Consider the following 27,987-nt stretch of genomic DNA (forward strand, 5'->3'; position numbering starts at 1 on the left):
CAGAGGACTTTGCAACTATTTTTTTTTTTTTTGTAGACGATTGCTAAAATCAATCTCAGGTTCCAATATTCCTTTGGTCGTTATTTTATTATTTTTTTTTTACAACGCGTTTCGTATAGGCACACATTCTGAATTACTTCATACAGAGGACAGAGTGCTGGAGTAACAACAGATTTTAAAAAAGAGATTTTATTGTATGTCAGTCAATGAGAAAATCTTAGGAGCAGTTCTGAGAAATGTGACAGTTTAATTCTTTACAAAAGTTTCCATAGCTGACTTTTTGATATACATGCTAATATACCAAAACGGAAAAATTTACAGTTAATTATTTTTTTTACACAAATGTATATGCTCTATTTTGATCCCTTCACTTTCAGTCAAAAATAGAATAGGCAACACTTAGGAAAATGCCTCATTTGTTTGCTGCTTGTACTTTGCTAAAATATATAACAAAAGCTGAAATGAAGTGAAGGGCTTAAAGGGGCTCTAGATGCCTCAGAAAACATTTTATTTTGGAACAATTCCACAGATCTGAAGTTGTATTCCTCCCAGTTACTACAGGTATCCAGATCTCTCCTCCAAAAAGAATAGGTTCAGCTTCATCATTTAACAGGAGAAAGTACAGAGTAGAAACCATTAAATGTGCAAAGTACTGAAGAATGTTAATTCCAAGAAGAAACAAAAATCTAATTCTGGTATCAACTTTTTTTCCCCCCACAGACAAAACCAAAATGAGATATAGAAACAAAGAGTATGCAGATAGAATTGCCTCTAAATAAAATGCTTTGCCAAATTTTACATAAGGCATCAAGAGATCTTTAAGTAATCCATTACCATGCAAAAATAGTATATTATTTCCCAGTTTACATTCATCTTGTAGCAATTTATTTACATATAGATCACCAGTTTGTGCTTTTAACACATGGAAAATAATAATAATAATAATAACATTAGTTGATTTGTTTCATTCCAGAAGATTGTGTAAGTCAGATTATTTTGTTATAAGCAAAAAAAAAAAAAAAATCATATCCATGGCAAAAAATGACATTGGACTTTACTGATGCGGATACATACTTACTAATAGTGATGATAGATTGCAAAATAGTACTTTATCAATAAACAACTCACCATTTCTCTCTTACCTGATCTATATCAACTATTTTAACCTGGAAATGTGCCTTTCAGGACAGAATAATTCTGTGCAATTCTACCAACGTGGCATTAAGACCATTAAGACTGTTTCATGGTTTCTGTGCACACTTGTGTGTGTCTTTGACCATTTCTGTGGCAGAATGGTATTTTGTCTGTGCAATATATTGAGCAAAGAACATACAAAATATATAACGAAGCAATATTCTCTTCCTGGAAACAGTATGTTACTCTGATTTTCATATACAAGCACTGGAGGCAGTCTTCCAGTGATTTCACAGGCATAGCACCAGGCCCAGGAAGAACCTCCCATTTTTAACAAGTAAGAGAATACAGAAAGTCGCAATCTGCAGCACACATACTACCAAGCCTTCTGGGGAAAGGGGCTGTAAAATTACTTTGTCACTGCTCAAGGCAAAGGTGTTTTTTGCACGAATCCCACCTGCAGTACCAGAGCAGAGCTGTGCTGATTTCAGCGGGCTGGTTGTATTTTCTCATGTACTTGGTTGCAGAATGAATGCCGTAACGACAGTAGTTAAAAACAGTCATCTTTAAGCCATCAAGAGTAGAGCTGTTTACAGAGAAGCGTAACATGCATTGCCGTTTGTGCAATGGCTCTTGAGTCTCAACTCCTTAAATAAGAAGTGTATTAGAAATTAATTTTGTAATTGGTTATCTTGAGAAAAAAAAAATAAACTGGTTCCTGGACAACCCTGGGGGTTTCCTTGGTGGTCACAAGAAGTAGATCAGTTTAAGAGAGCTCAAAGAAAAACAAACATTCCTGGAATTTGAAGAGAAGCATGTTTATGCCTAGCACATGCCTTGTGCATGTACTCATGGCAAGTTTTAATCTCTTGCAAAATTTGTTATGGTTATGGTGAGAGAGTCATCGGCAGAGGAAAATCTGATTACACAAGAAAGTAATAGAGACAGCTCTTAGTTTATTCGAACAGCTTTCCACAAGCTCTGAAAATAATCACACTTCAGAACTGAATTTCTCTCAAATTTCTCTCAAATTTTGCTTCATCCTATTGTGGTCCATATTTTTCCTTTTATTATCGAGTAACAAAGCAGCATTACACGCTTACAGACAACAGCCATCCAAGCCTTAAGTAAACTCGTGCTGGGAGCTTCCCTTCTTGTACAGAGTTCAGTGGTCCAGAAAAGTCTGGTAAGCTGAAATCACCTTAGGAGAAAAGTGAATTCAATTCAGGTGGTAGAAAAAGGTCAGTGGAAAACAGCTTTTCTATACTTTCTTCGATGCCTAGTTACCTTTATTTTAACTCAAGGGAGGGAATTGTACTGAGTCTAGCTCTTCCTTGCTTTGAAGCTTGTGACTGCGGTCTTTTGGCTGATACAGACAGGAGACGGACTAGACTCCTCAGAGATTAAATTCGTATGTGACCTGATCTAAAGAGCCAGATTCTGTACAGTTATTCATGCTACACACCCAAACTCCCTGGAGATGCTGTTGCTGTGTATATTGGAAAAAAAATGAACGTACAATACCATCTGGTCACAGCAGTGATACTTCTGACTTGCCTTGGACTGATATGAATCATTACACTGGAATCAAATGAGGAATTGGGCACAAAAGGGACTCAGACAAACACTTCTACATTTGATAGTTCAGATTGCCTTGTTCTGTGAGTGATTATGCTAACAGATACAATTTCCTTCGTACCACTTTGTTCTGAAATTACTGCAATAAATCAGTCTTTGTGTAAAACTAACTCATTAACTCAATTTATTTAATTTTTAAAGCATGCAATGGAATTTCAGAGGGAAAATGAGAGATAATTCAGATTAATAATTTAATCTTTTAGCTTCAAAAGCCTACAATAGATTCCAGTCTAAGAGAAAAAAATGAGTGCTCTCACTGTCCTAGCAAGGAAGATCTAGCAGGCACAGCTCCATGCTAGCACGCTCTGGTGCAACAAACAGCAGCTATTAATATACACAGATATGCGCAGGACCCTGTTCACAGGAGGAAGCCACCAACAGTCCCAGCATTCACAGTACCTGACATTACACTTTCCTGGTTGCTTTGTACTGCGCTTTACATCAGGAGAGAGCTCCAGCATCCGTTCCTGTTCCACTGGGGACTTTACCCCTTCCAATGGCTGCGGCTGGTTGTGAATCCAAGGCTTCATCCCGAAGTTTGCTGCTTTTCCCAGAGAGGCCACTGGCAGTGATGTCAGTGGGAACCGAGGCATCAGAATGTGGGGATGTTTTCCTAGCAGCCCTTTCTGCAGCCATGTCCAGGGCTCTACCACACCGTGTCACCTTGCAACCGAAATGGTTCTCACAGCCTGTCTGGAGCAGTGTTTCTTTGCCATCCCAATGTGCCCGAGGATATGCTCCATCTCCATAGTGCTGTTCTGAAAGGGAGCTGGCCCGACCGGACTATGCATTATTAGCAGCATATAAAGTAATAAATTAGGGACCGAGAGCACATGGGTTAATGCAAGCTCAACTGCACTGGCTCTCGTGCAGGCTTTTTTGCTTTGCTCAGCTCCACAGAGCCAGCAGCACTCCAGCAGCCTTTGAGTCGCTGGGATGCCCACGAGGGCTGTGCTGGAGGAGGCCCTGGGGAGAAGTCAGCATGCCGTGGGTGGGCTGGGTTTGGATGGAGAGGAATAGGGGGACTTCTACCCTACCGCTTGCTAGAGTGTTCTTATAACCTCAAGGTAATACTAATCCCTTAGGTGCAGTATACTACTAGGCCTGTTAAGTACAAATACCATGAGATTTGTTCCTATTTCTATTCTGGTTGTTAGGTCATTAATGATTAAATCAAATCGATGTAATTAACGTCCTGGAAAATATAAAAACTATCACTTAATATATAAACCAATATCCAGCTTGAAGTTCCAGATCAGGGAAAATAGGCTTTCACCATCAATCACTGATAGCTTGAGGTAGACCACATTATTGAATTATGCACAATTTTAGTCTCTAACATGTTAGGTTATATACAATCAAATATCAACAGACATACCTGAAGTTTTCCCTAGTTTAATTTGAAATATTTGTAGTTCTTAATAAGATAAGTTTCCATAATTTACTTGGTCATGGATTGAAATTGCTGTATATTTCGTGGCAACTTAGCATAATTCTTGGTAGTGCCCTACTGTGTACATAGAGTAAAAATTGTATCACACTTGATGAAAAAAGAAAAAAAAAGGAAAAGGGAAAACATGGTTAGTGGTGAGATCCTAAAACAAAAGGCTCAAATGTAAGATTCAGATGCTTATCCGTTTCAGCTGTGTCATTCTGGCTCTGTACTTTTGAGTATTACTCTAATATTGCTACAAAGTCCATTATTCAGAAGATTCTTCCTGTGGTTTCAGATGGAGATGCTGGAATATAGCTCTTCTATTTGTTTTTTGAAGTAATCTCTCAGTTCTGGTCTCTTAGCCTTTAACGTTGGTGTCAACAAACCGTTTTGTACTGAGAACATATCAGAGTGAATGTAAATGGCTTTTACCTGGAATGAAAAAAGGAATATATTTGTAGCAGAGATCACAGGCACCACATTCTGTGAGCAAGACTTCGTACAGCACCTTGTCCCTCCTGCATTCCTGGGACCCTTTGAAAGGCCCCCAGGATTTCCCTCAAGTGCCCAGGTGGTGACACCGAATCCTGCCACCACACCTGGCTTGTTCCTGCACTGGCCTGCCCCCTGAAAGGGACACACCGAAAAATGGAGAACACAAATCTCTTTTCTGCATGAAACCAAAGCCAAAACCTGGGGAGGCAGAGCACCAGGGACAGCATTGCCACATGTGATATCGTGACAGCAGCTTTACACAGCTGAAAAATGACACAAGAGAGGAGAGGGGAGGAGAAGAAACATCATGCTAAGGAACATCACCTTTCTGAAGAGCAAATCAAACTGCAAAGAAAGCAAGCACCACTGATTTGGTCTTGCAAAATTACCACGCAGCTTTGCAGGCACAAGGAATGTGCAGGAGGATCGTCTCTAAAAGAAAAGAATTGATGGTGTCCTACGGGCTAATTAAAACGATGTGAAATCTCCTGTCCCGGGCAAACAATGCCACAGGGCTGCCCTCAGTGGCTGTAGTGTCAGAGCCCACCAGGGAGCCTGCAGCGCCGGTAGGAGCCAGCTCATGGGAACAAGCAGAAAGCTGCTGCGTGGCTGGTCACAGGCCACCGAGTTCAGGCAAATTCCCCAGCCATCTGCTGCTTTGTTGATTTCCCAAACCAGGCTGTCTAGCATATTGGTAGCTTGGGAGTTGCAGGAATATAGGTTGAGGATCAGTTTTAAAATCCCTTTTATGTTATGTGATTCATTTTTTCCCCTGTAAGCTTTGTTGACCAGTGCCTTCCCCAGGGGACATCCTTCCCAAAATCAGCATTGATAAAAATCAGTGCTTCCTCCGCTTTCTGCAACCAATTTCAGAGAGTCTGCTCCCTGGAAACGGCTGGCTACAGAAGCCAGAGCTGTCCTTTCACAGCCCAAGGTCCAAGCTCAGGACCCTGGTGCTGTGGACAAGGACAGAGACAAGACAGTGGCCCTTCTATGTGTAAGGGATCCCCTCCTACAAAATCACTGGCCATATGATCTGGCTCAAGGGTGGGTTTTAAGATTACCTATTGCGACAAAGATCTAATTTTGAAGCCCTTTAGTTCTGAAGTGCAAAACATTTCTTCTTAATTGTAAGATGGCAAGGCTTTCCTCACTACTTTATGAGCTGCAAAATGCTGATAGAGTAGATGGCTTGAGAATATTTCATACTGTGAATGCCACAGCAGGAGCAAACCAGACTTATTACCACAGACAAATGTGTGCTGTAAGCCATGTTTATATTGAATTTCCTTTTAAAATTAATTTCTTTTTAATATCATTTCATTTTCATGTGTAACAAGGGAATGAAGAATAACAAGTTTATGTTTAATGTTGCTTCTGCTCCACTCAGATATGGTGAATTACTCATTGGAGTTACCACCCAGACACAGACTACACAAAAGCAAAAAGCCCCTTGCTACTTATATGTATTGATTAAGATGTTCATTATTTTAACAGAAATATGTTATTTACACGTTTTTTACTGTATTTTTAATGCTATATATTTCATTATTGATTTCACATCTCTCCTTCTGAAGTGTTTGTCGCTCTTTTGCAGGAATATTTACACAAGCATCAGAAAAGGATTAGTGCACAGGCTGAAAATAAACAAAACAGCAGCATTTCCTATGGCAATTATAAAAAGAAAAAAAAGGCAATTACAGTCCCATTTTCTTACAGTGGGAGAAGAATCAGAGTCCTCCAGGTATTCATCTTGGGCCCTGCCTATCAGACTGAAGACATGACCCCATGCACCTGGGTTGGATTTTTACCTCTGCACCCACAACTTTCACTAAATTTAATTCAAATGTCAAGGGGTTAAACCTCTTTTTTTAAAAAAAAAAAAATGTTGTCTTTTTTTTTGTGTTAAACCTCTTTTTTAAAAGACCTTGTATGCCAGCTACAGGAAGAATATGCAATAACACAACAAATGCTACAAATCTGTTCAACATACACAGACCAATCCATCACCTTTCTGACCACAATGTATTAATTGTTTCATTTTACCTGCTCAAAGGAGTGAAGTCCGCTCTCCTTACCTAACCGTACCATGTCTTCCATTATTGCTTTCTTCAGTTCCTGGGTTAAAACATACAAATTCCCCGTGAGATATCAGAAACAACCTTACATGCAGTTAATACCACTGGTCATCATTAAACATGTTTCTGAGGAAAGTTCAAGTGCCTTACTGACAGCACATAATTAGTGAATAATAAAGCAAGGTACAAACATTAAAACAAAGTGTGGTGATGTTAACTCTTTCCTCAGTAGGAAATGTACGGTTAGTACGTCCACACAGCGAAGGGCTGAGGGGTGGATGTTAAATCTGCAATCCTACAGCCACTTGCCAGACTCAGAGGCAGAATTACTCCCCACAGACACCCATGGGGGGACCCAGCAGCACCGGTGTTCGGTGCTGTGATCCGGCTCAGTGAGCCAGTGTTGGAGCAAGGCTGGGATCCTTCATTAACACCTACACAAGCACAACCTCTCCTGCTGCTGTACTGTTCCCTGCTGGGCAGACACCAAGACCCCAAGGCCCACAGCACCACGTCCCAGTCAGCCCTGCCTAGAAGATGGCTCCTCAGGGCTGGCTTCCCGTGACAGGACAGTTCGTGCTACTGCGACCACCAGTAGCAGAGACCACCTCTGACGAGGTTACACACAATGACACAAGGCCGGACTGCTGACAGATACAAAAACAAACCTTGTTTTTACAGAGTTCTGAGTATGTTCCATCAAACCCTCTTTTTTTTGCCCAGCCTGGCATAACTTCGGAGTCTGGCACCACAATTCCCACCAGGAAGGCCTGCAGGTGAAAGAGAGCAGCAGTTTCAGGCAAAAGCCGAGCCACACTTAAGGCACCATGCTGAAGTGAATGCGTAAGTGGGTTGGATTCGCTAAGTGTTTATCACTTTTTGCCCAATTACGTCAGTAATTTGCTGTTGCAGTGTTGTAATGTTGTAGTGTGAGGTGCATTTTGGTGTCTGTGCCTTTTTCTCAGATACAATGGTTCTCCGTGACCATTCCTATATTTGCCAAAAATTTTAACACCTTCACTTGGGTTTGTGTTCTGCTTGAGCATTAATTAAATTACTTATACTTTTCACACGTAAGCCAGAGCAGAATATAGCCCGTGCCATTTGTACACAGGCATTTGGTGGGCCCGGGAGCCTAGGGCAAGCAGCGAGGCCAAGGGAGGCCTCACCTCTGAGGACAATCTGGAGGGATGAGTTGTGATGGTTTCAGGAGCTGTACACGTTTGTACAAATACACAAATAAACCATCGATGCTGCATATGCAGCTGTAAGCAGTCTTGGGATGAGATCAGTGAAAACAGGCAGGCAGTGGTCATGGAGCAGCAGTGGCTTAGTCTTCATCTGGCTTACCAATGCTGGCATGGCAAAGGAGGGCTTTAGAGACCCAAAAGGTGACACCAAAGCTAATTTTAAGGTGTGAATTTTGGCTACAACATCCCTCAAGCTACTTAGGGTCACACCAGCAGCTCAGCTCCAGAATTGGAGAGATGTTGAGAAGTGTGGCATGACCACCCACACTGTCCCCCCATTCACACCCAGCCCTCTGACTAATAATTACAAGGAACAAAAAAAGATTTTCTGAAAACCTCATTTTTACCTGCAGGCTGTCTCCATGGACATAGATCTGGGCAACAGGATCACTACGGATATAGATATTCTCTATCTTCTCTGGTGCAATATATTCTCCCTGAGCAAGTTTAAATATATGCTTTTTCCGGTCAATAATTTTAAGAGTCCCATTCTGTTAGGAGAAAAGAAAGAAATGACAGTTCCCAGAGAAGTTATTTAATCACAGAGGCTCGGTAAACAGTCTGCTCTAAACAGCGCTGTTTAAATTGTCAGAAAACGCTTCACTGATGCATTGAAATTATTCTGAAAAAAAAAAAATAAGCTTAATCCTTTGTAAAGATATATCTACGTGGAAACTTCAATACTTGAAAATTTATGTGGGATAATAAGATTGACATGAGAATGAGCAGCTGGTCAGTACGCACAGGTAACCATTTCCCAATGTCTCCAGTGTGAAGCCAGCCCTCCTGGTCCAGTGCCTCAGTCGTCTTCTCCTCATCTTTCAGATAACCCTTGAAAACATTCGGTCCTTTCACACATATCTGCAAAACAGTCAGAGTTGCTAATAAATTATTTTATTATTCTGCTGTAATTGCTGACAAGCTAAGTAGTAATTCACTGATACTGAAATATGTTAAAGGTTGATTTAATGACTGCGCTCCATGAAACTAAAATATATGGAGTTATAAAATTACCTATGGATGTCTTTCAGACTAGTGGATATATGTACTAGGGAATGAAAAAGTGACTTATTTAAAGATGATTTTCATTCATTTTGCAGTTAAAACCAAAAAAGTTATTTCAATAAATTTAATTTCTATGCAATATTTAAAAACAAAAGTAATGTAGAAATCATAGAAATTTGGGTCCTTCTGGCTGGACTAATTAATTCAGTGTTAGCTTTTAAAGTAATCAGCCATGACATTGGCTGAAGGTACTGTTGTGGCCCTCTGCTAATGAATGCTTCGCTGCTCTGTTGGTGAACTGATGTTTTCCTTCTAGGATGTAACATGCAATAAATCTGCAACCGTACACCTTGAAAAGGTAAAATGCTTCCATAACTACATTGTGACTTAGTAAGGGTTTAACTAGTGTGAATTTTATATTAAAATATGCGTTGCTACCTCTCCTTCTCCTTTGGAAGCAAAATAATTCAGCTCTTCCACATCCTTCAGTCTGATTAAGTTGCAGGGCAAAGGGGCTCCTACATGACCTGGAAATCAAAGACTACAAGTCACTTGTCAGCTCTCTCACAGACATTTTATCAGCATTTCATTAGTAGTTGCTTGCATGGTTGTAGATACACTTGATTTTCTTGCAGGAATTGCGTCTGTGTGCAGAAATAATTTGGAAAAGGTGGAAGAAAATAGCTACCTGATGTCCAGTCACCTGGGGTGGTGAAGGTGCACCCAGCTGTGCACTCTGTTTGGCCGTAACCTTCATAGACCTGGCAAAGAAACAGGCACCTCTGAAGCAGCGCGTGTGGTTGCACCGCTGCAGAACACAGTGCTGGGAACTGTCCTGCAAACTAACCCTGCCTGCTGCAATGCACAGCAACAGCTTTAACACCCAGGTGCTTTCCCTGGCCCCTACTGTATACAAAATTACCTCTACTTTGCTATTAATCACTGTTGCTGTGTAGAGCTGAAAATAGTGTGAAGACAAGTTCAGCAATTAGTTTTAAAGCCAAGAAGTATGTTACTCTGCAAAAGGGAGGTGTTGGTGGGGAAAAAAAAAGTGTTATTTTTCTGGGACATTTTGAAAACACACCTTTTAATGTTTTTACACTTAATTTTAGGCTCTTGAATGAGGCCTTTTAGTTGCTTGGGGTTTCCCAGTCAGAAAGAAATAACGCAGAGGAGATCTGAACCGGGTTACATGGCCACCTGAAGATTACCATTCCCCGTTTATATATAGAACAAACCTCATGAAGTTCCTAGCGCATGCACAGGCCTGCTTAATTGCACAGTCAACCAAATGCTGGGACAGGTGGGATGACTTGATGCTTTGTGCTGGCAGCTGCCCGCAGCGACAGCAGCGCCTGCCTGCCCAAGGCCACCGGCTGTCCCCTGCTGCCCCGCCGCCGCGGGGACACCGGGCTGTTGTGGCCACAAACCCTGCTGTCACGACAGATGCTGGGAGTCCTGAGGTCCCAGCCCATCTCCCCATCTCCCCACGGGCACCCCCGGCTCACCTGGCACCCGAGGGCTGCCCGCAGGAAGCCCAGGACGGTGGGAGAGGCAGGGGCAGCGCCGGTCACTATCATGCGGACACAGCCGCCGAGGCTCGCCTGCTCAAACACCAGAAAATGAAATCAGAAATACATCATGAATCAGGACAGATGGCAAAAACCAGGCGTATTTCTCATGCAGAGCTTGCACAAAATGGCCCCGCGTCTGCTCCCTCTAGAACAGATTCAGCCATGCTATGGAAATGTGAACTGACCCTGAACCTTGCCTCAGGAATAAAAAGCCAGCTAAATCTTAAAAGCAGTAACTCTGCCCTTCAGGCAGAACTAATGCCAAAGACACAGCTCTTGCTCTGTCAGATCCTTCCTGTGCTGGGGGCGAGCATCCAACGCTCTCCATTTTTAAGGGAAATGACTTTCCAATACTTGTGAAAGTTACCACACCCATTCCCATGCCAACTTTTACTTCTCCCCCCTACTTCATTTCCTTTTTCTTTTTCTAAGAGTAAAACGAAGCAAGCACAAGACAAAACAGCTCCTGACTGGCACGTGGGCTCCCCAGCTTCCAGAGCACCCTGTGGCCCCACTGCCCTCAGCACCACGAGCCCTGCTCTCTGCACACTGTGGTCATCTAATCCACAGATGAAAGACACGGTCAGTTTCTGCAGTTAAAAATAAAGTGGCGTGTCTTCAGATAAGTTATCCAATTAAAAAGTGAAGTAATCAGAGCCTCCTACAGCAGTACAGCGCCTGGAAAACCTGGTTTAAAGCTATTTTATTTTAATTACCAAGGGGATGTATGGCACGCAGCAGGGCACTCTGATTTCTTTCCCCTGTTGTTAAATAAAGATTTACACGTGCATTTTTCTCTACATCCTTATTCTTGTTTTCCTAGGAAAACAAGCCGTTTTCAATATGCCCAGCTGAAACCCATCCCTAAATCCAATCGTTATCTGCAGAGAATTTGCAGGGAGCTTTGGAGCCACATCCCTTCGATCAGGCACTCCTCCTTCCCCCTCCTCACCACCTTCCTGAGTTTCATCCCCTCTGGGAGGACACAGGAGCTGCTGAATGCCCTCATCTCCCCCACCCCTTGCAGGGTGTGAGAGGGGAGAAACCCTTCACCTGTGGGGCATGGACAGAGCCCAGGTAACAGAGGAAGAGCAAAACGCCCCAAGAGCAGCACTGCTGAGTCCATCACCTGTCCAAATGCAGCCTCTGGCATCGTGCTGTGCCTTAAACACAGTTTCAGACCTCAGAACAAATATATAAACAAAAACAGAAACGTAGCAAAAGTTAATGGAACGACAAACTGTGCTTCATTTCCTTTTTCTATTCAATTTTCACTCTGCAATTTGGCAGTGAGCAGCAATTGGCCCCAGCTCGCTGCAGACAAGCAGATCACACCAACTTCAAGGAAAGCCAGTTATTGCAAGAAGAAATGACAGTTCTTTGACTTTTGACTTACTTCAGAAATTCCTTACCTGTATTTTATTAAAGAACAGTTTGTCCCACAGGCTGTCGTTTCTGATGATCCCATTTCGAACTTCTGCTTTTTTCCTCTTGGCGGCAAACTCCAGAATCCAGCGCTTCAGGGAGGTGTCTGCCTGGCTGAAGATCTAGGCGGTGGGAGGGAGAAAGCATCACAGACTCAGTGCCACCATCTCCTGCTTGTACAGTTACAGCTACACGGCTCTGCTGGTGCCAGCAGGGTGCAGGAACAGCAGAAATACGGTTAAATAAGATGTCACTGTGGCTTTGCTGGGGTAAGGAAGGGGGCATCCAAACCCTGACTTTACATGCTTAACTGCGGGGGAAAGTCAGCCCAGTAGCTTATGCTTTAAGCCCATATTTAAAGGATAAATCCTCTGAGGAAGAAATATTCCCTGCTGCTCAAACAGAGAAGACAGTGACCAGACATCTTTCTAACATAGTTTTCAAAACCACCTCTTTGTTTAAAAAAAAATATCTAGATGCAGAAGCCAACCTCACATTTACGCTGCCTAAATCTTTCTCATCGTTTTGCAGGTCCCGGTTTTGAGCTGTCATTGCCACCAGAAAGATCCCAGTTCCAAAGCCTGTCGAAGGGCACGAAGCGTCTCAGTGCGTGCAGGTTTGACTGGTGTTGCCCTGCTGAGAAAACGCCTCTTCTCCGGCAGTGCCACTGGCAACCTCAGAGAGAGCAGGGCAAGGGTCTAGCACAGAGGGGTTCCTTATAGCCACGTCTGCTCTCTGTGCCACACCACATAACACAGCCCCACAGATCGGAGCAGCTCTATCGCTTACACAGGGTAAGAACGTGTTTGCAATAAGGCAGGAACAGTATCAACTGCCAGGGAAATCCCTAGGACCGAGGGAACCCTTTCAGATATGCACTCGAGGGACATAAACGTCACTATTACAAGAAGAACAAAATGAAGCTCACCTTGTCGTACATCCTGTTTAACAGCCGCGGCACGACGGGGAAGATGGTGGGACGCAGAGCCTTCATGTCGTCGGATAAGAGGCGGATGTCTCCTTGGAAGAACCCAATCCGCCCCCCGTGGCAGTACACTACGGACTGTGACGGGAAGAAAAAAGACCCCGTGTAACCTCTTTGCTTCTAATTCCTGTGGTTCAGCATCCCTCCCAAACACAGAAACGCCCTTCCTCAAATCCTGCTCTCCAGCATGGCAAAAATGGTGCTTTAGAAGTATGTATATAAAATTCACAGACAATTTAGCACTGAATGGAAACGTACACGTAGTTCTGGGCACTTATCAGAATTTCAGCACCCACCAAATTTGCCACTGTCTGGAAAAGCAAGGAGCCGAAGCTTTGGGAAGGGGTTTTCCCTGAGGTAGGGTCAGACCCAGGTCCAGACTTCACCCCTGAAGCCCGGACCTACCCCTGCAGCTCACGGCATGAAGACTTAAGGTTGGTAAAGAAACACATATTAAGAAATGTTGTGAAACACAGTGAGCAGCAGCAGGTTTTTAGATGTTAATACTTTAGTTTTGTTTAAACATACCGATACAGACTACGTTAGCAGTACAGTGCCTGATCCTGTATCCCAGAAATAGGCGCCTGCTTCTTAAAAGGTGCTTTGCTCGCACAGATCCAGAAGTTTCATATTTGGCAAGAAAAGAGGCCACTTGTTCATCGGATGAGAAAAGAGCTGGATGGGCAGTAGAGCTGTGACGAGCCAGCTGGCAGCGGAAGGGCAGCCCTGGTAGCCAGTTACTACCTTGCTAAAACTGGAAGGATGTGGTTTGTGCACCCACTTGAGTGCGTTTAGGGATGAGCATCCCTGTCCAGCTTGGACAGGGAGTGTGTCCTCGGCCAGGCACCCACGGTGCTGGGAGCTGAGCCCAGCCCCACTGAGCTGTGTGCTATCCCACAAGGCTGGAAGATGGTGAAAGCATCAGCTCCTGCTGGAGCACTCTGCTTCCCCAGCAGCCAAAACGGCTGAACATGCCTTAAGAGACACCTAAGTTTTTCTGTGCTGCGCCCGAAAGCCTGCCACAGCAACCGGAGCGCTCTCCCTGCATTGTCAGCCAGCGAGAGGCTCCCTGTCCGTGGGCCGAAACCACAGGAATTTCATACGTGTGATGTGGGTTTAACAGGCATCGCACTGCCAAATCGTGTGCTACACTGCGCAGGCATGTGAATAAAACGAAAACAAAAAGGAAAATAACATCACTGCGGGCTCGCTGGGAATTGCGAGTGACTAGCAGAAAGCTTTAACGAACAGATCCAAGTTTAACTGTAAGTTCCAGGAACTAAGAATGCCAGCTAAAACCAGGGAAGCTGATATGGTCTTTGCTGTGCAGAATAATTCTGGGAACAATTTCTTAGCCCTTTTGAAAAAATCTCTATATTAATGAGCTTTTTCAGGAAAGGGTAAACCTTCCTTAACCTTTGAACTGCCTGCTTTGGAGGGCTGCCCCTGTCCGTCTGGCAGCATCCTGTGAAAGGAGGTGATTTCAAAGGCTTCTATTTTTTTACCCCATCAGATGACTTTTTAATAATTACATTCTTATTAGCTAGCAACGAGGTTTGCCTGAGCAGCGGTGGCATACTGACCAACTTGCCTCTTAAAATTAGGCTTTCAAGCAAAAATATGCCGGCTGCAATTCCCCAAATCTTTCATGGGCTTTCAGTTCCAATTTGCAAATGTTTTAACGTGGCAGAATGTATTATTTCTGGCACATTACTGAGAAGCGGAAGGCTCGTACTGGGATGCCTGTCTGACCAGAAAGCACGCTTCCAGCCCAGAACAGCTCTCCCTGAGAAAACACAGAGCCATAGCTGAATCCAGAGCCACTGCTCACACACTGAATCGGTTTCCAGCCCCCAGCTTTTCGGGCTGTAGAGCTGATGTGCTCCTCTCACCTGACCTGCACAGCACGCCAACCACAGCACGAATTTTCACCTGTCTTTTCATACAGAGATGCAAGAAGGCAGCTCTGCAGGCTGGCAAGAACAATGATGCAGAATTGGGTTTGCTCCCACGATCGCTGACCCTAGAGTGCTTTGCGAGGCTGCAGGTGACTCCTGCCCGCTGACCAGGGGCCGTTTCCCAAACCCACAGCTTGGGAAACGCTCCCGGCACTGCTCCAGCCCCGGTGTTACCACGTGGCACTTCTGGAGTACAAGCTTTTTTAGTGCTACGAGATATCGCTGGTTATTTAGTATTTTATTTATTTTTTTTGGTGTGGAAAAAGGCGATTTCCACTGACGCTAGGACCTTACCTGTACCATTCTCTCAAACATGTGTGCTAAAGGCAAATAGGAAATGTGTACATCCTCACAAGTAGGAGACCACTGACTCTGGAAGAAAGCACAAGGAGCCCCACGAGGCCTCGTCAGTTCAGGCAGTTTCTTACCTGTATAACTCGTTCAAACATGTGAGCCAGAGGCAGGAAGGAGATGAGCACATCGTCCTGTCTCGGAAAGATCACTTTCTGCAGGTGGAGGGCATGGGAGACAGAAAGGAAAGAAACACTGACAGGAAGACAACAAGAAAGTCATAAAACGGTAAAAAGAAAAATGGCACCAGAGGAGCAAAAAGGGGAGAGATCATCGAGAGAGGAAGGGAGCAGCGCACGGAGTGAAGCGTTAAAGCCACAGCGTCAATGAGCTACGTTAGCAGGAGGAGTACAGAGCACGGAGATGGACACACAGGGCAGCGGAGAGGCTCTCCACGGCGAAGGCACGCCGTGTCCACACAGCTCGTGCTGGAAACAGGCGCTCACCCCGACAGACAGCCCGGCTGTCAGCCCTGCTGTCTGCCACGAGGTGCTCAGGCCACGCTTTGCACTCTCGGATTCGTGCAGACCTGCTGGAGCCTCCCCGAAATCAGCAGGGCTCCGTGGACGCATCATTTTTCCAGAGCCCGTCAGAGATTCCCAGCATTATTTCAGTCAAAGAGAAAAGATTTCTCCTCCCCCCCCCCCCTTAGGTTAATCATTGATTTGAGGCAGGGTATGTTGGATCACTTAGCTGCAGAAATTAACGATTTCTGTTAGTGTTCCTCATCATTTTATCGATTCGAATGCGATTTTAAGTGCATTATCACTGCCCCACAGACGGGTGCAGCAGGGAAAAGGAAGGCAAAAAAGTTATGCAAAAAAAATACGTAACCAAAGACTTCGGTTTGCCAAGGTTTTAATTCTGTCTCTGAGGCTGGACTTAGCAGTGGCCCCAAGAGCCTTACTTGGTCCATGCCCCGAAGGAAAGCAACCTGTCTGCCTGCATTTCCAAGGCTAAGGCTTGCCACAACATTATGGATTAGAAAAACTGAAAGCTTCATTACCCACTGACTTGCACCAAGGCCAGTGGTTAGTGGAAAATGGGTATAAAAGCTTTGGGCTCCTGGTATTAGCAGTTTATACCCACTTTGCATCTCCACTGCTGTGACGGAATCGGTACTCCGTGGCCTGGGACACGGCGGTGGACGGAGGAGCACCACGTCCTTCCTCGGGAGATGTTTTACTGGGGTTAAATCTGGGCAAGTCAGCTTTGGGCACGCTCTCCCGACCATTACCTAGTGAAGTCAAACAGGATTGACCACCCGGGTGTTTTCAGCATCCCGATCCTTATTATGTGTCAATCTGATCTGCAGATCTATTTATATATTATTTCAAATTGGCCTCGTTTTCTGCACACGCCGTAACGTAAAACCATTAGCATCACTAGCTACGCTGCTCTTTTTGCACTGCTTTAAGTGCCCAGACAATAAATGGCTTGTTTTGAAATTGGAGCAAAACGCTGCCGTTTGCTAATATTTCACAGTTGGCACAGCTGTCCAGTTAAACAGATAAAATGAAAACAGCTTCTTGGCTTTTGAGAGTAATGTTGTAATAAAGCTCTAAGTTCACGTATTTTTTTCCGTTTATGGAAATCACTGCACTAAGGAAAACTGCCACAGAAGTATGTAAGCCCCTCAGATTTTGGTATCTATATTTCACTACCTGATACTGCTGTCAAGTGTTTTGCACTTTGCTTGACTTTATTACCGCGGTCAGACATTGCCCTTCCCTTGCAGGTTGGCTGCAGACGTTTGCACCGTGGCCAGCAGTGCCCTGGTGCCCGAAGCTTTGGGTTGACAGCCACACACACCAGACTTACGTCTGAATCTGATCCCTTGGAGATTAATCAAAGAATCCCACTGCCGTCACTGAACACTGAATCCATCTCTGTGGGCCAGTCCTGGAAGACGCCACGTTCCCTCAGCTCCCTGCAAAGTGGTTATCTTCCAAAATAAACGCTCCTGCCCTTTGAGTCTCAGGGACATCCAGGCATCAGCTTCCCTTTGCGCGTCTCGCTGCCTCCGAAGCCAGAAAAGCTCCGCACCACGAACCCTGAGGGCTCACTGTGGTGAACACACTGACATTTCCTACGGCAAGTTACCGGAGTCACCTCCCTACAAGCGCTCAAACATGGGAGCTCAGGGGGTTTTCATGTCATGTGTCCACATTTCTTTACAATGGTGGCCTGGAAATCTCAGAAAACTTGAGGATTAAGATAATAAGGCTGCAGTATCTCTAGCACCAACCATAAAACAAACAAGGGATTTGCTGTAATAAATTGTGCATCCCATGTGTACGCTGCTGCTTTATAGAATTGCCCATTTACTATGAAAAACTAGATTATTTGTGTTTGATAAGCGCAAGCTGCATATAATTCTTTATGTGATTTGCTAAAGCAAATGTGCTTCCTATACTATTTCTAAACAGAACTTTACATGTTGCATGAACCATATTATACATCTATTTGACCAGTGCTGTGTTTTTTTTTTTCTTTTTAAATGTATATCCAAAACTAAAGTATACTTTAATATTAAATTGACCATTCTGTTAAAAATAAATAAATAAATATTTAAGTTCCCATATACATACACACTTAACAGGCAGAAAGCTTTTAAGTAAAGGTTGGGATGTTGCACGGGCATCCCCAGGAGTGGGCACTACTCTCTCAAGCACCAGTCACAGCTGTGCAGGATTTGCAGGAGCCAGCATTGCTCCTCTGCAGCACTTTGCACCCTGCAGCCCCAGGGAGCCCATGCTGGTAGCATGGGGATGTGATGCCCACCAGCACTGCAAACTCGGACCTCCTCCCACTGCTGTGAATTTGGCCCCGAGTAAGAGAAATCTGGGCTGTTATCCAGAGGGGCACATCCCCAGCCCTTGCAGGGACTCAGCTCAATCCCATACTCCACACACATTCTCTAAGTCAGGGTATTCACCTCCGTCACTTTCAAAAAGCCTGAAAAATCGGCCACCACGTTCCCATGAGTCAGCATAGCACCTTTGGGGTTTCCTGAAAGGAAATAGAGAGGGTGATTTTAAAAGCCAGCAGGTCATTTCCAAAAGCTTAAAAAAAAAAAAAAAAAAAAAAAAAAAAAAAAAGCAAATTGTTAAAATGTTAATTTTAAATGGATTTTAAAACCTGTGTAATTTTCAGTCATTCATGTGCAGTAATATTTACCAAAGGCACTTATTGCAATGTTCAGAAATTAGTAAAATACTGCAAACACACTATAACATGAATATTTTTCTGTAGGAGACACTGAACAAGGGTTTCCACCAGAAGCGAGGTGCACACACAAGGCAGGGCTCCATCCACAACGCCCTGCCCAAAGCGCTGCATCCTCCTGTCCCAGCACTGTCACTTTGCATCACCCTCAAAGGGTTTATTTCAGAAAAGAAGGTGTAGCTCAGCTTAAATAACGATTACAGAATCGCCCTCCCCCTGCAGCGTGTTTTTAAGCAGATTGCTTTAATTTGATCACGCTGCTGCAGCGCTGCACCGGGTGGAGGCAGAGAGAGGAGCTTCAGCTGCAGGCACCCTGCATGGCCCCGGTACGGTGCGCACGGGGACATGTGCCAGGAGCTTTGTGATGCTGCTAATGATGGATGCAGCAGCCTCAAAAAACTGTAAGTGAGCCAGATTTTGAGTCTGGCTTCTGGCAGTGCTGAGCCTTGCACCCTGCGGCCTTGCTGACACTGTTTCACTCCTGGCGCTCCAATGGTTAAATAAAGACCCAAGTGAAAATAATGATTACTGCACATGTTTATTGCAGGGCGTTTTGAACACAACACAGTTTACAAAAAAAATCCGTACTCGGTGTTCCAAGTGCCTTTGAATAACTCAGTCCCGGATCCTTAGAGCTGAACGCAGTGCACAGGAGGCTGTTTGGTCTCGCGTACATCCGTCTTCCTCCAACGCTCCCAGGAGGAGCTGGAGCTGGCATCTCTGCCAACAGCTCCCGCCCCAGCGCCTTGCACACAGGCTCACCAGGTTGAGATTTGAGGTGCTCATTTTCACAGCTAGGTGCAAATCCAGCCACTTTTTTTCCAGCCCTCAAAGCTCGAGCCAAGGCCCGTTGTTTGTACATGCACGCTGAACACCCAGAAATTGCTCGTGGTGTTCTGGCTGCGTCTGGCCACGGGTGCTTGCTCAGCCTCAGTGGGTGCGAGCATCTCTTTGCCTGCAGGCATGCTCAGCGCTGCTGTGGGAGTTTCTCTGGCTTTGCTAATGGGATATCACAAACTGCAACTCCATCAGCTCAGCCATCCTGCGCCCTGACACAGCTCCACAGGCTCCTTGGGAGGTTCCTCGGGTGCTTTGAGACCCCGGGCTCTTCATCAGGAGAAATCCAGAGCAGACCGTGCTGCCACCAGGGAGGGGAAACCTTCAGGGCCGGAGGATTCCTGTGAATTTTCACCCTCTTTAGTTCCTCTGGCTGTTTAGGAGTTAAAGGAATAAGTGCCCCTTGCCACGAGCCGTTTCCCAGAATGACCACTTCTGGAAGAAAAGACTTCATGGCACTGCTTGTTCTTTCTTAAAAGTCCATGCCACATCTCTGACACTGCTCTTAAGCTTGAGTTTCCTCATAAAGACACAGCTTGTCCAGCCTGCGATGGAAACGGGAGCACGGCGATCCCGGTCGGGTAATGGTCGGTATGGCAGCTTCTCTTTATCTCGGTGCCAAGCTGCTTTGTCAATTTGACAATGAAGAAACTTTTTCCACATTACTAAATGGGTCTTTCCGATAGCACCTCCAGCGCTGTCTCGGTGCTGTGCTCCATCAGTATGTCGGGACACAGGCACCTTCCAGCCCGGGGGACCCTCCACTGCCAGGCTGTGCAGCTGGGAAGCATTTTTTATCCAACCAGTTACAGAACAGTCCTTGTGGAAATGGCTTTTCTGGAGCAGCTGGCAAGCAAAATTGTATCCTGATGTTTTGGGGGCATCTGTGCACCTTTGGTCTGTCTGTGAGTGCCGATGATTTCTTGGTGCAACAATGAGAGTCCACCTCGTGCTCCCAATTTCTCCCTTGTCCTTGTGGAGGCAAGCGGGCAGCTGAGCCTAGCAATGAAATAAAAGCATGTGTTCAAATCCACTTCTGGTGCTTTTTTTCTTTTCTTTTCTTGATAAACAGCTAAAATTGCTCCCAACTCCACAATTTCCATGTTAAAAACTCTACAGCAAAGATTGGTTTCACATCACATGAGTATACTTGGAAACCTTCAGAACAGAAAAAGCCCTTGGGAACATGTTTCTTGGAATAAAACTCTAAATCTGGTCATTAAAAATATCCTAGCATGGTCTATACAAAAGCCAGGCATTTTACAACCAAAACAGAGCATGGAAAATGGGTCAGAGCATTGATACAAGGCCTGGAAAAAAAAACAGAAGGTGACGTGAAAAGCACGGGGATGGGATGGTGCTTCACGAAGCTTCCCATTGCTCTGGGAGAATTTAGTCTGCAGATGGCACACAAACTGGGCTTTGGGTGGGAGAAAGCGAAGGGGCTCCCTGGCTGTCCTATTTCTGTAACATCAGACACGGTGCCAGGAAATGTAAAAAGCCAGAAACTGGCCCATGACTGCATTGCAAATAAATAAATAAATAAATAAAAATAAAAAAACTTTTCTAATTAGAATAAAGTCTAACTTAGAAAATAAAATATCAATAAAAAGATGCAATTTGTACAGGTAATTCAACTGGACTTTAACATCAGCCCTCTCTCGTTAGGTTCCCACCACCAAGGCTGAGCAGTCAGGCTCCTTTCACACCGTGCACTGCATTGTGTGGCCCAAAATGCACAGATCTCAAAAGCCCTCCAAGTAAAATGATGTACGAAGGCAAAAGCAAACACAGCTTTTTAACACAAACCGAGCAGCAAGGGGTTGTACTTGATAAAAGCCACTTACCCGACTGCAATATTGATCTTCTCCCAGAGGCGGGCGATGTTTCGGGCTCTGCAGGTGTCAAACAGCACCTCCTGCCTCCTAAACCAGCGGGGCCAAATCCTGGGTGCTCTGCGGCAGCACTAAGCGCTAGGCAGTCCTGAGAGCCCAGGGGAACCTGGAAGAGCTGCTCCAGGGGTCCCCGGAGCCTGGTCTTCCCCTGCAGGGAAGGGAAACGCTCTCCCAAGCGCTCACACCTCGTGTATCTGAGCTCTGCTGTCTCTTCGTCTGCCTGTGTAACTTGTTGGTGGATGGCAGGGAGTTTGACTTCCATGTCTGCCCCGAGCAGGAGAACGACCTGCTCGTCCTCTGCCAGGACACCAGGGCTTGGCCGGGGACGCCGGTGAAAAACAGAAAGCTCTGGACAAGCATTTCTCCTTTTAAACATCTGCAGAAGATAAATATCCTCCAGCCAAGGGCCTCATATCTGCATTGCAAAACAGGAGGCAGAAACGTGGGCAGATTTCCAGACAACCGCAAAATTGTACTGCCCAAGTGTGTGTCAGGGGATTCCAGCTGCAATCTACAGAAATGTAGGCATACCCAGATGCTAAAATACACACAGATATCATTGTCGTGTCAGTATAGCAGCACGTTTGCACATTTTGATGTGGTATTAATAACAAATCCGATAATCTATTCCACTATTTCATTAATAAAATGCCCATTCCTTTACCTGTAGTGCCACTAGTAAAACAGACAATTGATAGATCTTCTGGTCGAGGAGGCTAGGAACATGAGGGAAAAAAAAGAAAATCACATCAATCAAATGCACAAGGGGTAGAATGTTGTCACTGTATAAACATAAAGATCAAACCAATTATACTTCAGCTCTGCTATAAAATGTTTTCCTTGCCCTTGGCAAGTCTCTTTTATCAGGTGTCTTCACTTGACGCAGACCCTATTCCTCCCTGATGATCTGCTCCAGCTGTATTAAGGTTGTGCTTTAGCGTAACAAGGCTTTGATGGAAGGTTTGCACCTCAGAACACGCCCCAACACTTCTTAGTGCAAAAATTCCACCTCCTTAAAAAGCTGAGGTATCTGTATTGTATCTGATATCAGTAAGAGTATTTGTTAGAAATGTGGCCACACAGGAGACAGTAACAAATGGTGTTTGCTATTCCTAGGGTTTTGATATCAGCCATAACTGATATTTCAGCATTTTGAAAATGTGCATTTTTTTCTTTCTTTTTTTTTTTTTTTTTTTTTCTACTGGTGATTGTGTAGCCACAATCCCCACCCTGCCACCAGCATTTTTAAAGGCACTGTCAGTACCCGTGGGTGTCTGGGAAAATTTAGTTCACTGATGTCCAGATAAATTCTGGAAAAGTGTGGTTAACCACAAGAGGGGACAACTAGTTGAAGCTGCTGGTGGCTCACATTCCCATTAGCATCGTTCTCAGCACCACGGTGTGTGCCATTTTGGGTCACCAATGATTAAATAAATGGCCTGAAAATTAGAAGCCTCTTCTGAAAGCTTTGTAAGAGTATGAGCACCCTTGGTGAACATATCAATGCAGTTTTCCAAAAAGAAAGTATTGCCAAGTATTTGAGTGAAAGCCTGCCACACAGCCAGTGCTACAAACACGTCCCACTGGCGCCACCGGGGTAAGGCAGCGGAATTAGCATGGCTTAACACTGGCATTTAATTACTGTCCTGCTAACACGTTCAGCAAGGATGAATTATCTCATTTAAGAGTCCCAAATGGAGCGTATGAAGCAAACACCGCACATCTCCAGTGCACAGCACTGCCAGCCCCTGAGCTCCCCGGCTGCCTCTGCACAGGGGGGGGTTGTGGCTTGCTGCCCTGACCCACACACGCCTGCTTCTGCCCAGAGCAGCTCGTCCCTCGTTAGTGAAACGAGTTTGACACAGCCAGCTGCAATCCTGAGTGGGAAAGCCAGCATGACAGCACTCACCACAGGCGCATGTCGACTCTCCCGGCCACAATCCTGAAAGAGATTAAAGTAACACAAATGATTTCCACTACCATTCATGTGGCGCAACCCACTTGCTAATAATCTGCAAACCACTAAGGGAGAGCAGGAGCCAGAGCAGAAATCTTTGCGGCTAGCACTTAGGTCATCCTTTGTGTCCTAAGCTAACTGCAAAGGTATCCCTGGATTCAAGCAGGGCTTGGGCTGGTTGAGCTGGAGCCAGGCTGTTTCATAAGAAGCGTGAGGACATAAGCCTACAAGGAGGAGGACTCTGTCTCAACCAGGCTCAAAGAGCAGCTGATGTCTTATTTGAGCAGGGAAGTTTAAAACATTGGCTCTCCTGTCAATAAGGGATAATACTACGGGGAACTGCACTGAGCCACGCATCAATATCAACAGCCATGAGCCCCAGAGGCTGAACCTGCCACGCAGTTCACAAGTACCAGCATTTTTTACTGTCTCTTTGCAGAAAATACAAAGTGTATGGAAAGGAGGGGGAGAGCAGCCTTACCTCCACCTCCTGCATGGTCTGGATGCGGACCCCACAGCGCCTTCCCCTCTCCAACAACTCCTTCTCAAATGGGTCCATCAGGATGATGGAGCTGAGACCCGGCGTTTCTCTCCTCTCCACGTGGTCGAGGAGCGTTCTGGCTTTTTCAGGTTTGTCACAAATGACTGTGGAAATGTCAGCTGGAAGGAAAGCAGCCAAACAAGTTGTTTTCAGTAAATCTTTTTTTAACACAAGACTGGCTGCTCGCTCATAGCTAACATCATGTCAGCGCTGGTACTCACTTTGGGTTCATATCAGAGCTCCTAGACTATACCATATTTCTCTTAGAAAGCCACTGCAACTTTAGCTAGCATAAATCAACACTGAAGCTGTAGCTGACACCAAGGAGTAGTCTGGGATTCAGCTCAAAATGCCAAAATTACACACCATGTGGGCTAGGAAATCTAGGAGGCAAAACGTGAGGAAGTGCAGCAGTGGGGAGCCCTGCAGCAATTCCCCCCACAGCTGAGCACGACCAGGCATGGGAAGTATGGGGGGTGGCCCTGACTTGGTGTTGGGTCACAGTGGCCCCCAAAAAACCTCTCCAAGTGACTTTAAGACACTTGGTGAATGAAACCACCCATCTTTTGGGAAGCAGAAGGAAATGGACCATTCCAAGCAACAAAGCTGTTTCTGAGAAGATTATGTTGATTTTGTTTTTACCTGTGTTGACGATGTAACGAATGGCTCCGGGACCCAAGGTGTCATAGAGGGGAACCACCACCATGGAGTAGGTGTAGCAAGCCAGCTCGGAAATGATCCACTGCCAGGGGACATCAAAGCACAGAGGTGAGAAGGGGGAGGTGGGAACAGATTTAACACACTTGAGAGCGAGCTTCAGACATAAAGCAAGCTCACAAGGCAGGAACATTAGCAAGGCAGCATCAAGTTAAAATAAATCTCACCTCTGGGCGGTTTTGAGCAAAGACCCCAATGAACTGCTTGGTGCATGGCTTGCAGCCCTGCTGCAGCAGCCCCGAGCCCAGAGCTTCTGCTCTTTCAGCCACCTGGAAGTCAGAGAGAAAAAGGTCCACAAAAAAGCAGAACACAAGCAGTAGCAATTAAAGAGAAGACTTAGCTGTGTGGGCAGGCTCTCCCATTACTTCATCGGCTATCTAAAAACCCAATTTTTCACTTTATTGCTAGCCTAGGATGCCTGTTCACCCATTCCTTTGCAGGAAGGGCGAGAGCACCAGGGGATGGGGCTATGGGGGGGGCTCACTTCCAGCTCACCTCTCTGTATGACAGCCACTGGTACGGCTGCTTGGGCTTCCTGAACCCCAGGCAGGGGCCGTTTTCTGCAAGACACAACCAGAGACAGTGGAGTTAGGGGGCAGAGCTGGGAGCTGGTGCCCGGTGTCGTGGGGCTGCAGCAGAGCCCTGGGAAAACAAAGCCATCAGTACCAGGGTGGGACGAAGCTCACAGCGAGCACCATCAGCCCGAATGCCAGCTCCTGAAGCTTTCCTTGCCTTTTGATATCAATGCTTCAAAGTGAAAACTGCTATTTTTAACACAGCCACTTGGGAGAAGGGCAAGACAGTGCACGGCACTATGTGACAGGAGTACTTGAGGAGTTTAGTTCATCTGCTGACTACTTGCCTGCACAAAAACCCACCCCTCCGTGCACCTACTGGGCTCCTGATCTACCTCTGTCTCGTGGGGTGGAATATTTGTGTTCCGCTGAGGCTTTTGGTGGTACCAGAAATAATAACCTGGTAACAACACCGGTGTGTTCAGCAAGGCGGGACATCGCAAGCAGCAGACACAGATCCCTAATGATTACTCAGTTATTCAGTTATCAGTAGAAGAGACACTGTGAAGCTCTTTGGGCACCTAGGGCCAGGTAAGTGCTGCGGCTCTCCTGGCCCAGCTCCCATGGATAAAAGTGCTGCAAAAGGCAGGGGGAAGCGTGGCAGGGAGGAGTGGGGTAGGAGCAAACCTGCACCCAGACTCTAACCTCTTTTGGCCTCCAACACTCTCCGTGGGCCTCCCCCAATTTTCCCCCTTCCTGCACTGTTTGGGCTTTAAAAACATTCTCGGCCTCCCACGTTTTGGGCCTCTGAAGTCTTTCAGTGACCAAAATGTTAGGGCTTCATACTCTCATTAGGTCTCTACACTTTTGGGGCCTCCCACATGCTCTGAGCCTCCCCACAACCGTGCTTCTCACCGGAGATGCTGAATCCCCTCCTGAAGACCTCGTACATGGTCCTGGCATCGTCGTAGTAGTGCGTCAGCAGCTGCGGGCTGTCCCCGATCACCGACCGGCGCGCCCCGTCCAGGCCCTGCGTGACAGACGACATGGCACCACGACACGACATGGCACCACGACATGGCACAGCCCTCAGCACCGCCTGGTGCTGCCTCTATGTCCACTGCTGTGTTCCTGTCCTGGCACCCGAGGGTGCCAGAGGGGTGTGATGTGAACCACAGCACCCATGTAACGTGGGGAGCCGTGTCACAGGGACGAGCGCTTGTCCTTGCTTGTCGGCAGAGGACGTGGCTGGTATTCCCCAGAGAGATCCAAGGAGGAGTTCTAAATCTCCAGATAACACGGGGAAAATAAAATAAAATAAAATAAAATAAAATAAAATAAAATAAAATAAAATAAAATAAAATAAAATAAAATAAAATAAAATAAAATAAAATAAAATAAAATAAAATAAAATAAAATAAAATAAAATAAAATAAAATAAAATAAAATAAAATAAAATAAAAATAAAATGCTGGGCTCAAATTATGCTGGATGGAGCTGGGACGTTTGGGCTGGTGAGGATGATGGAGTGGGGACACCCTGGGGGGAGTGATCGCTCTGGGCTCTGCAGGTCCCCAGAACCACAGGCACCTTGTCAAGGACATCCAGACCAAAAGGAAGGACATAAAGCAAGCTCAGGCCACCAGGAGATAACGGCAGGAAGATAAAAGCAGGGCTGACGCCACAGGCAGCCAGATAAGGAGGGAAAAGACAAGGAGCAGTTCCTAGTGGCTCTCCCAGAGGTGGGGTAGGATGGGCAAACAGATGCCACCATCGCTGTCACACAGCAATTGAACAGGGACAGTGCTGCGAGTCAGAAGGGAGGCTCGGTAAAGCCCCATCCACAAGGGGAAATTTTCTGAGAAAATCTAAATTCCTCCCACCCTTTTAAAAAGTTGTTGGAATTAAAGACAGTAAGGTTTCACAGGGGGCACAGGAGAAGACTTTGAATTCTTGCCTTGGAGTTTCAGACATGAATTTAAGTTGAAACGATTTTCATAAATATTTCTCCTCCTGAAAACGGAGCAGCTTCATTAAACTTTAAGGCCTCTTAAAAGCCTGAAAATTAATAACTCCTCAGCCTCACCCATGGATCTGGGTATATTTTCTTATCATTGCAGAACTAGCAGCAGCCTGCACCAGGAAGAGGAGCTGACCGAGAGGTCTTAATGCTGTTGCAGGGACAAGGGGTTGTGGATGTGTCCCTGTAAATGTGCTGCTGTAATTTTCAATCATTGGAGGTAAAGCAAAGTCAAGATCAAAATGTTACTGAAAATCCAAGCAAATAAATTAATGGGCTGGATTTTAGTTTTTCACTTTACAGAAGAAGGTGAATTAAGGAGTGAAATAATCCTTGGCCCAGTGCACCATGTGGCTGATTACAAGGTGAGGCTGGAGAGCTAAAAATGAATAAAAGCACCTCCCAGCACCCACTGTGGTCCCTGGTGGAGGCTGGAGGCACCTCTGGGTGCCTCTGGCCCAGCCCCACTCCCCCAGCACATTTCCAGGTGGATGCTGGAGACCCCAAGGACGAGACCCCGGCACCCCTCTGGGTACCGTGCCGGGGCTCCATCACCCACAGAGCACAGAAATGCTGCCTGGACGTCCCCCCCTTGCAAACCCCGGGTGAAATCCATCCTCACCTCGACCTCCTCCGACTGCATCCGCAGGTCGCAGGGCGGCTTCACGGCCTTGGGCCGGCTGGCAAACCAGTAGGCCACGACGGCCGCGAAGGCACCGATGCCCACCAGCGCTGTGGTGGGCAGGTTGCGGAAAAACTGGCTGAGGTCATCGAATTCGGGGAGCCGCAGGCTCCGCAGGATTTCCTGAGCTTGCATCTTCTCCACGAGCGACACGGCAAACTCTGCAAGAGCCAAGAGGGGAGCCTCTTCAGCCGCTGCCAATGCACTGCTCTGCCGCCTTGCGGGGCTGCCCGCCGGAAAATAGTTAATGTGAGGAGAACAGCGTCC

At 45.8% G+C, this 27,987-nt stretch overlaps 1 protein-coding gene across 2 annotated transcripts; it reads right to left on the reverse strand.

Moving 5' to 3' along the window:
* Nucleotides 1–2,077: 2,077 nt before the first annotated feature.
* On the reverse strand, nt 2,078–27,870 carry ACSL6 (acyl-CoA synthetase long chain family member 6). 2 transcript variants are annotated; one of them, XM_084295569.1, is made up of 20 exons: nt 27,661–27,870; nt 25,934–26,048; nt 24,999–25,063; nt 24,671–24,772; nt 24,429–24,528; nt 23,727–23,905; nt 23,198–23,230; nt 21,953–22,004; nt 18,267–18,340; nt 15,272–15,349; nt 12,963–13,097; nt 12,022–12,156; nt 10,544–10,639; nt 9,724–9,796; nt 9,474–9,562; nt 8,775–8,891; nt 8,378–8,521; nt 7,449–7,550; nt 6,749–6,820; nt 2,078–4,639 (listed from the first exon to the last, which is right to left on the reverse strand). In XM_084295569.1, exons 1-20 carry the CDS (start codon nt 27,853–27,855, stop codon nt 4,499–4,501), a joined length of 2,097 nt encoding a protein of 698 aa, XP_084151695.1. In that variant the 5' UTR covers nt 27,856–27,870; the 3' UTR covers nt 2,078–4,498. The 2 variants fall into 2 exon arrangements, with proteins under 2 accessions (XP_084151695.1, XP_084151694.1); XM_084295568.1 differs by lacking the exon at nt 15,272–15,349 and adding an exon at nt 15,406–15,483.
* Between the last annotated feature and the right edge of the window lie 117 nt (nt 27,871–27,987).

The sequence above is a fragment of the Netta rufina genome, assembly GCF_964035555.1.
Source record: "Netta rufina genome assembly, chromosome: 14".
NCBI classification, from domain to species: Eukaryota; Metazoa; Chordata; class Aves; order Anseriformes; family Anatidae; genus Netta; species Netta rufina.

Bases quoted from the DNA above. Each gene is read 5' to 3' on its own strand.
- ACSL6 (XM_084295569.1), bottom strand. From the start codon at position 27,855: ATGCAAGCTCAGGAAATCCTGCGGAGCCTGCGGCTCCCCGAATTCGAT. The intron at 12,157-12,962 runs GTGAGCTTCATT...CCCACCGCCTAG, and splicing joins TAAACAGGATGTACGACAAG to ATCTTCAGCCAGGCAGACAC. The intron at 8,892-9,473 runs GTAGCAACGCAT...ACTGTTTTGCAG, and splicing joins CTTCCAAAGGAGAAGGAGAG to ATATGTGTGAAAGGACCGAA.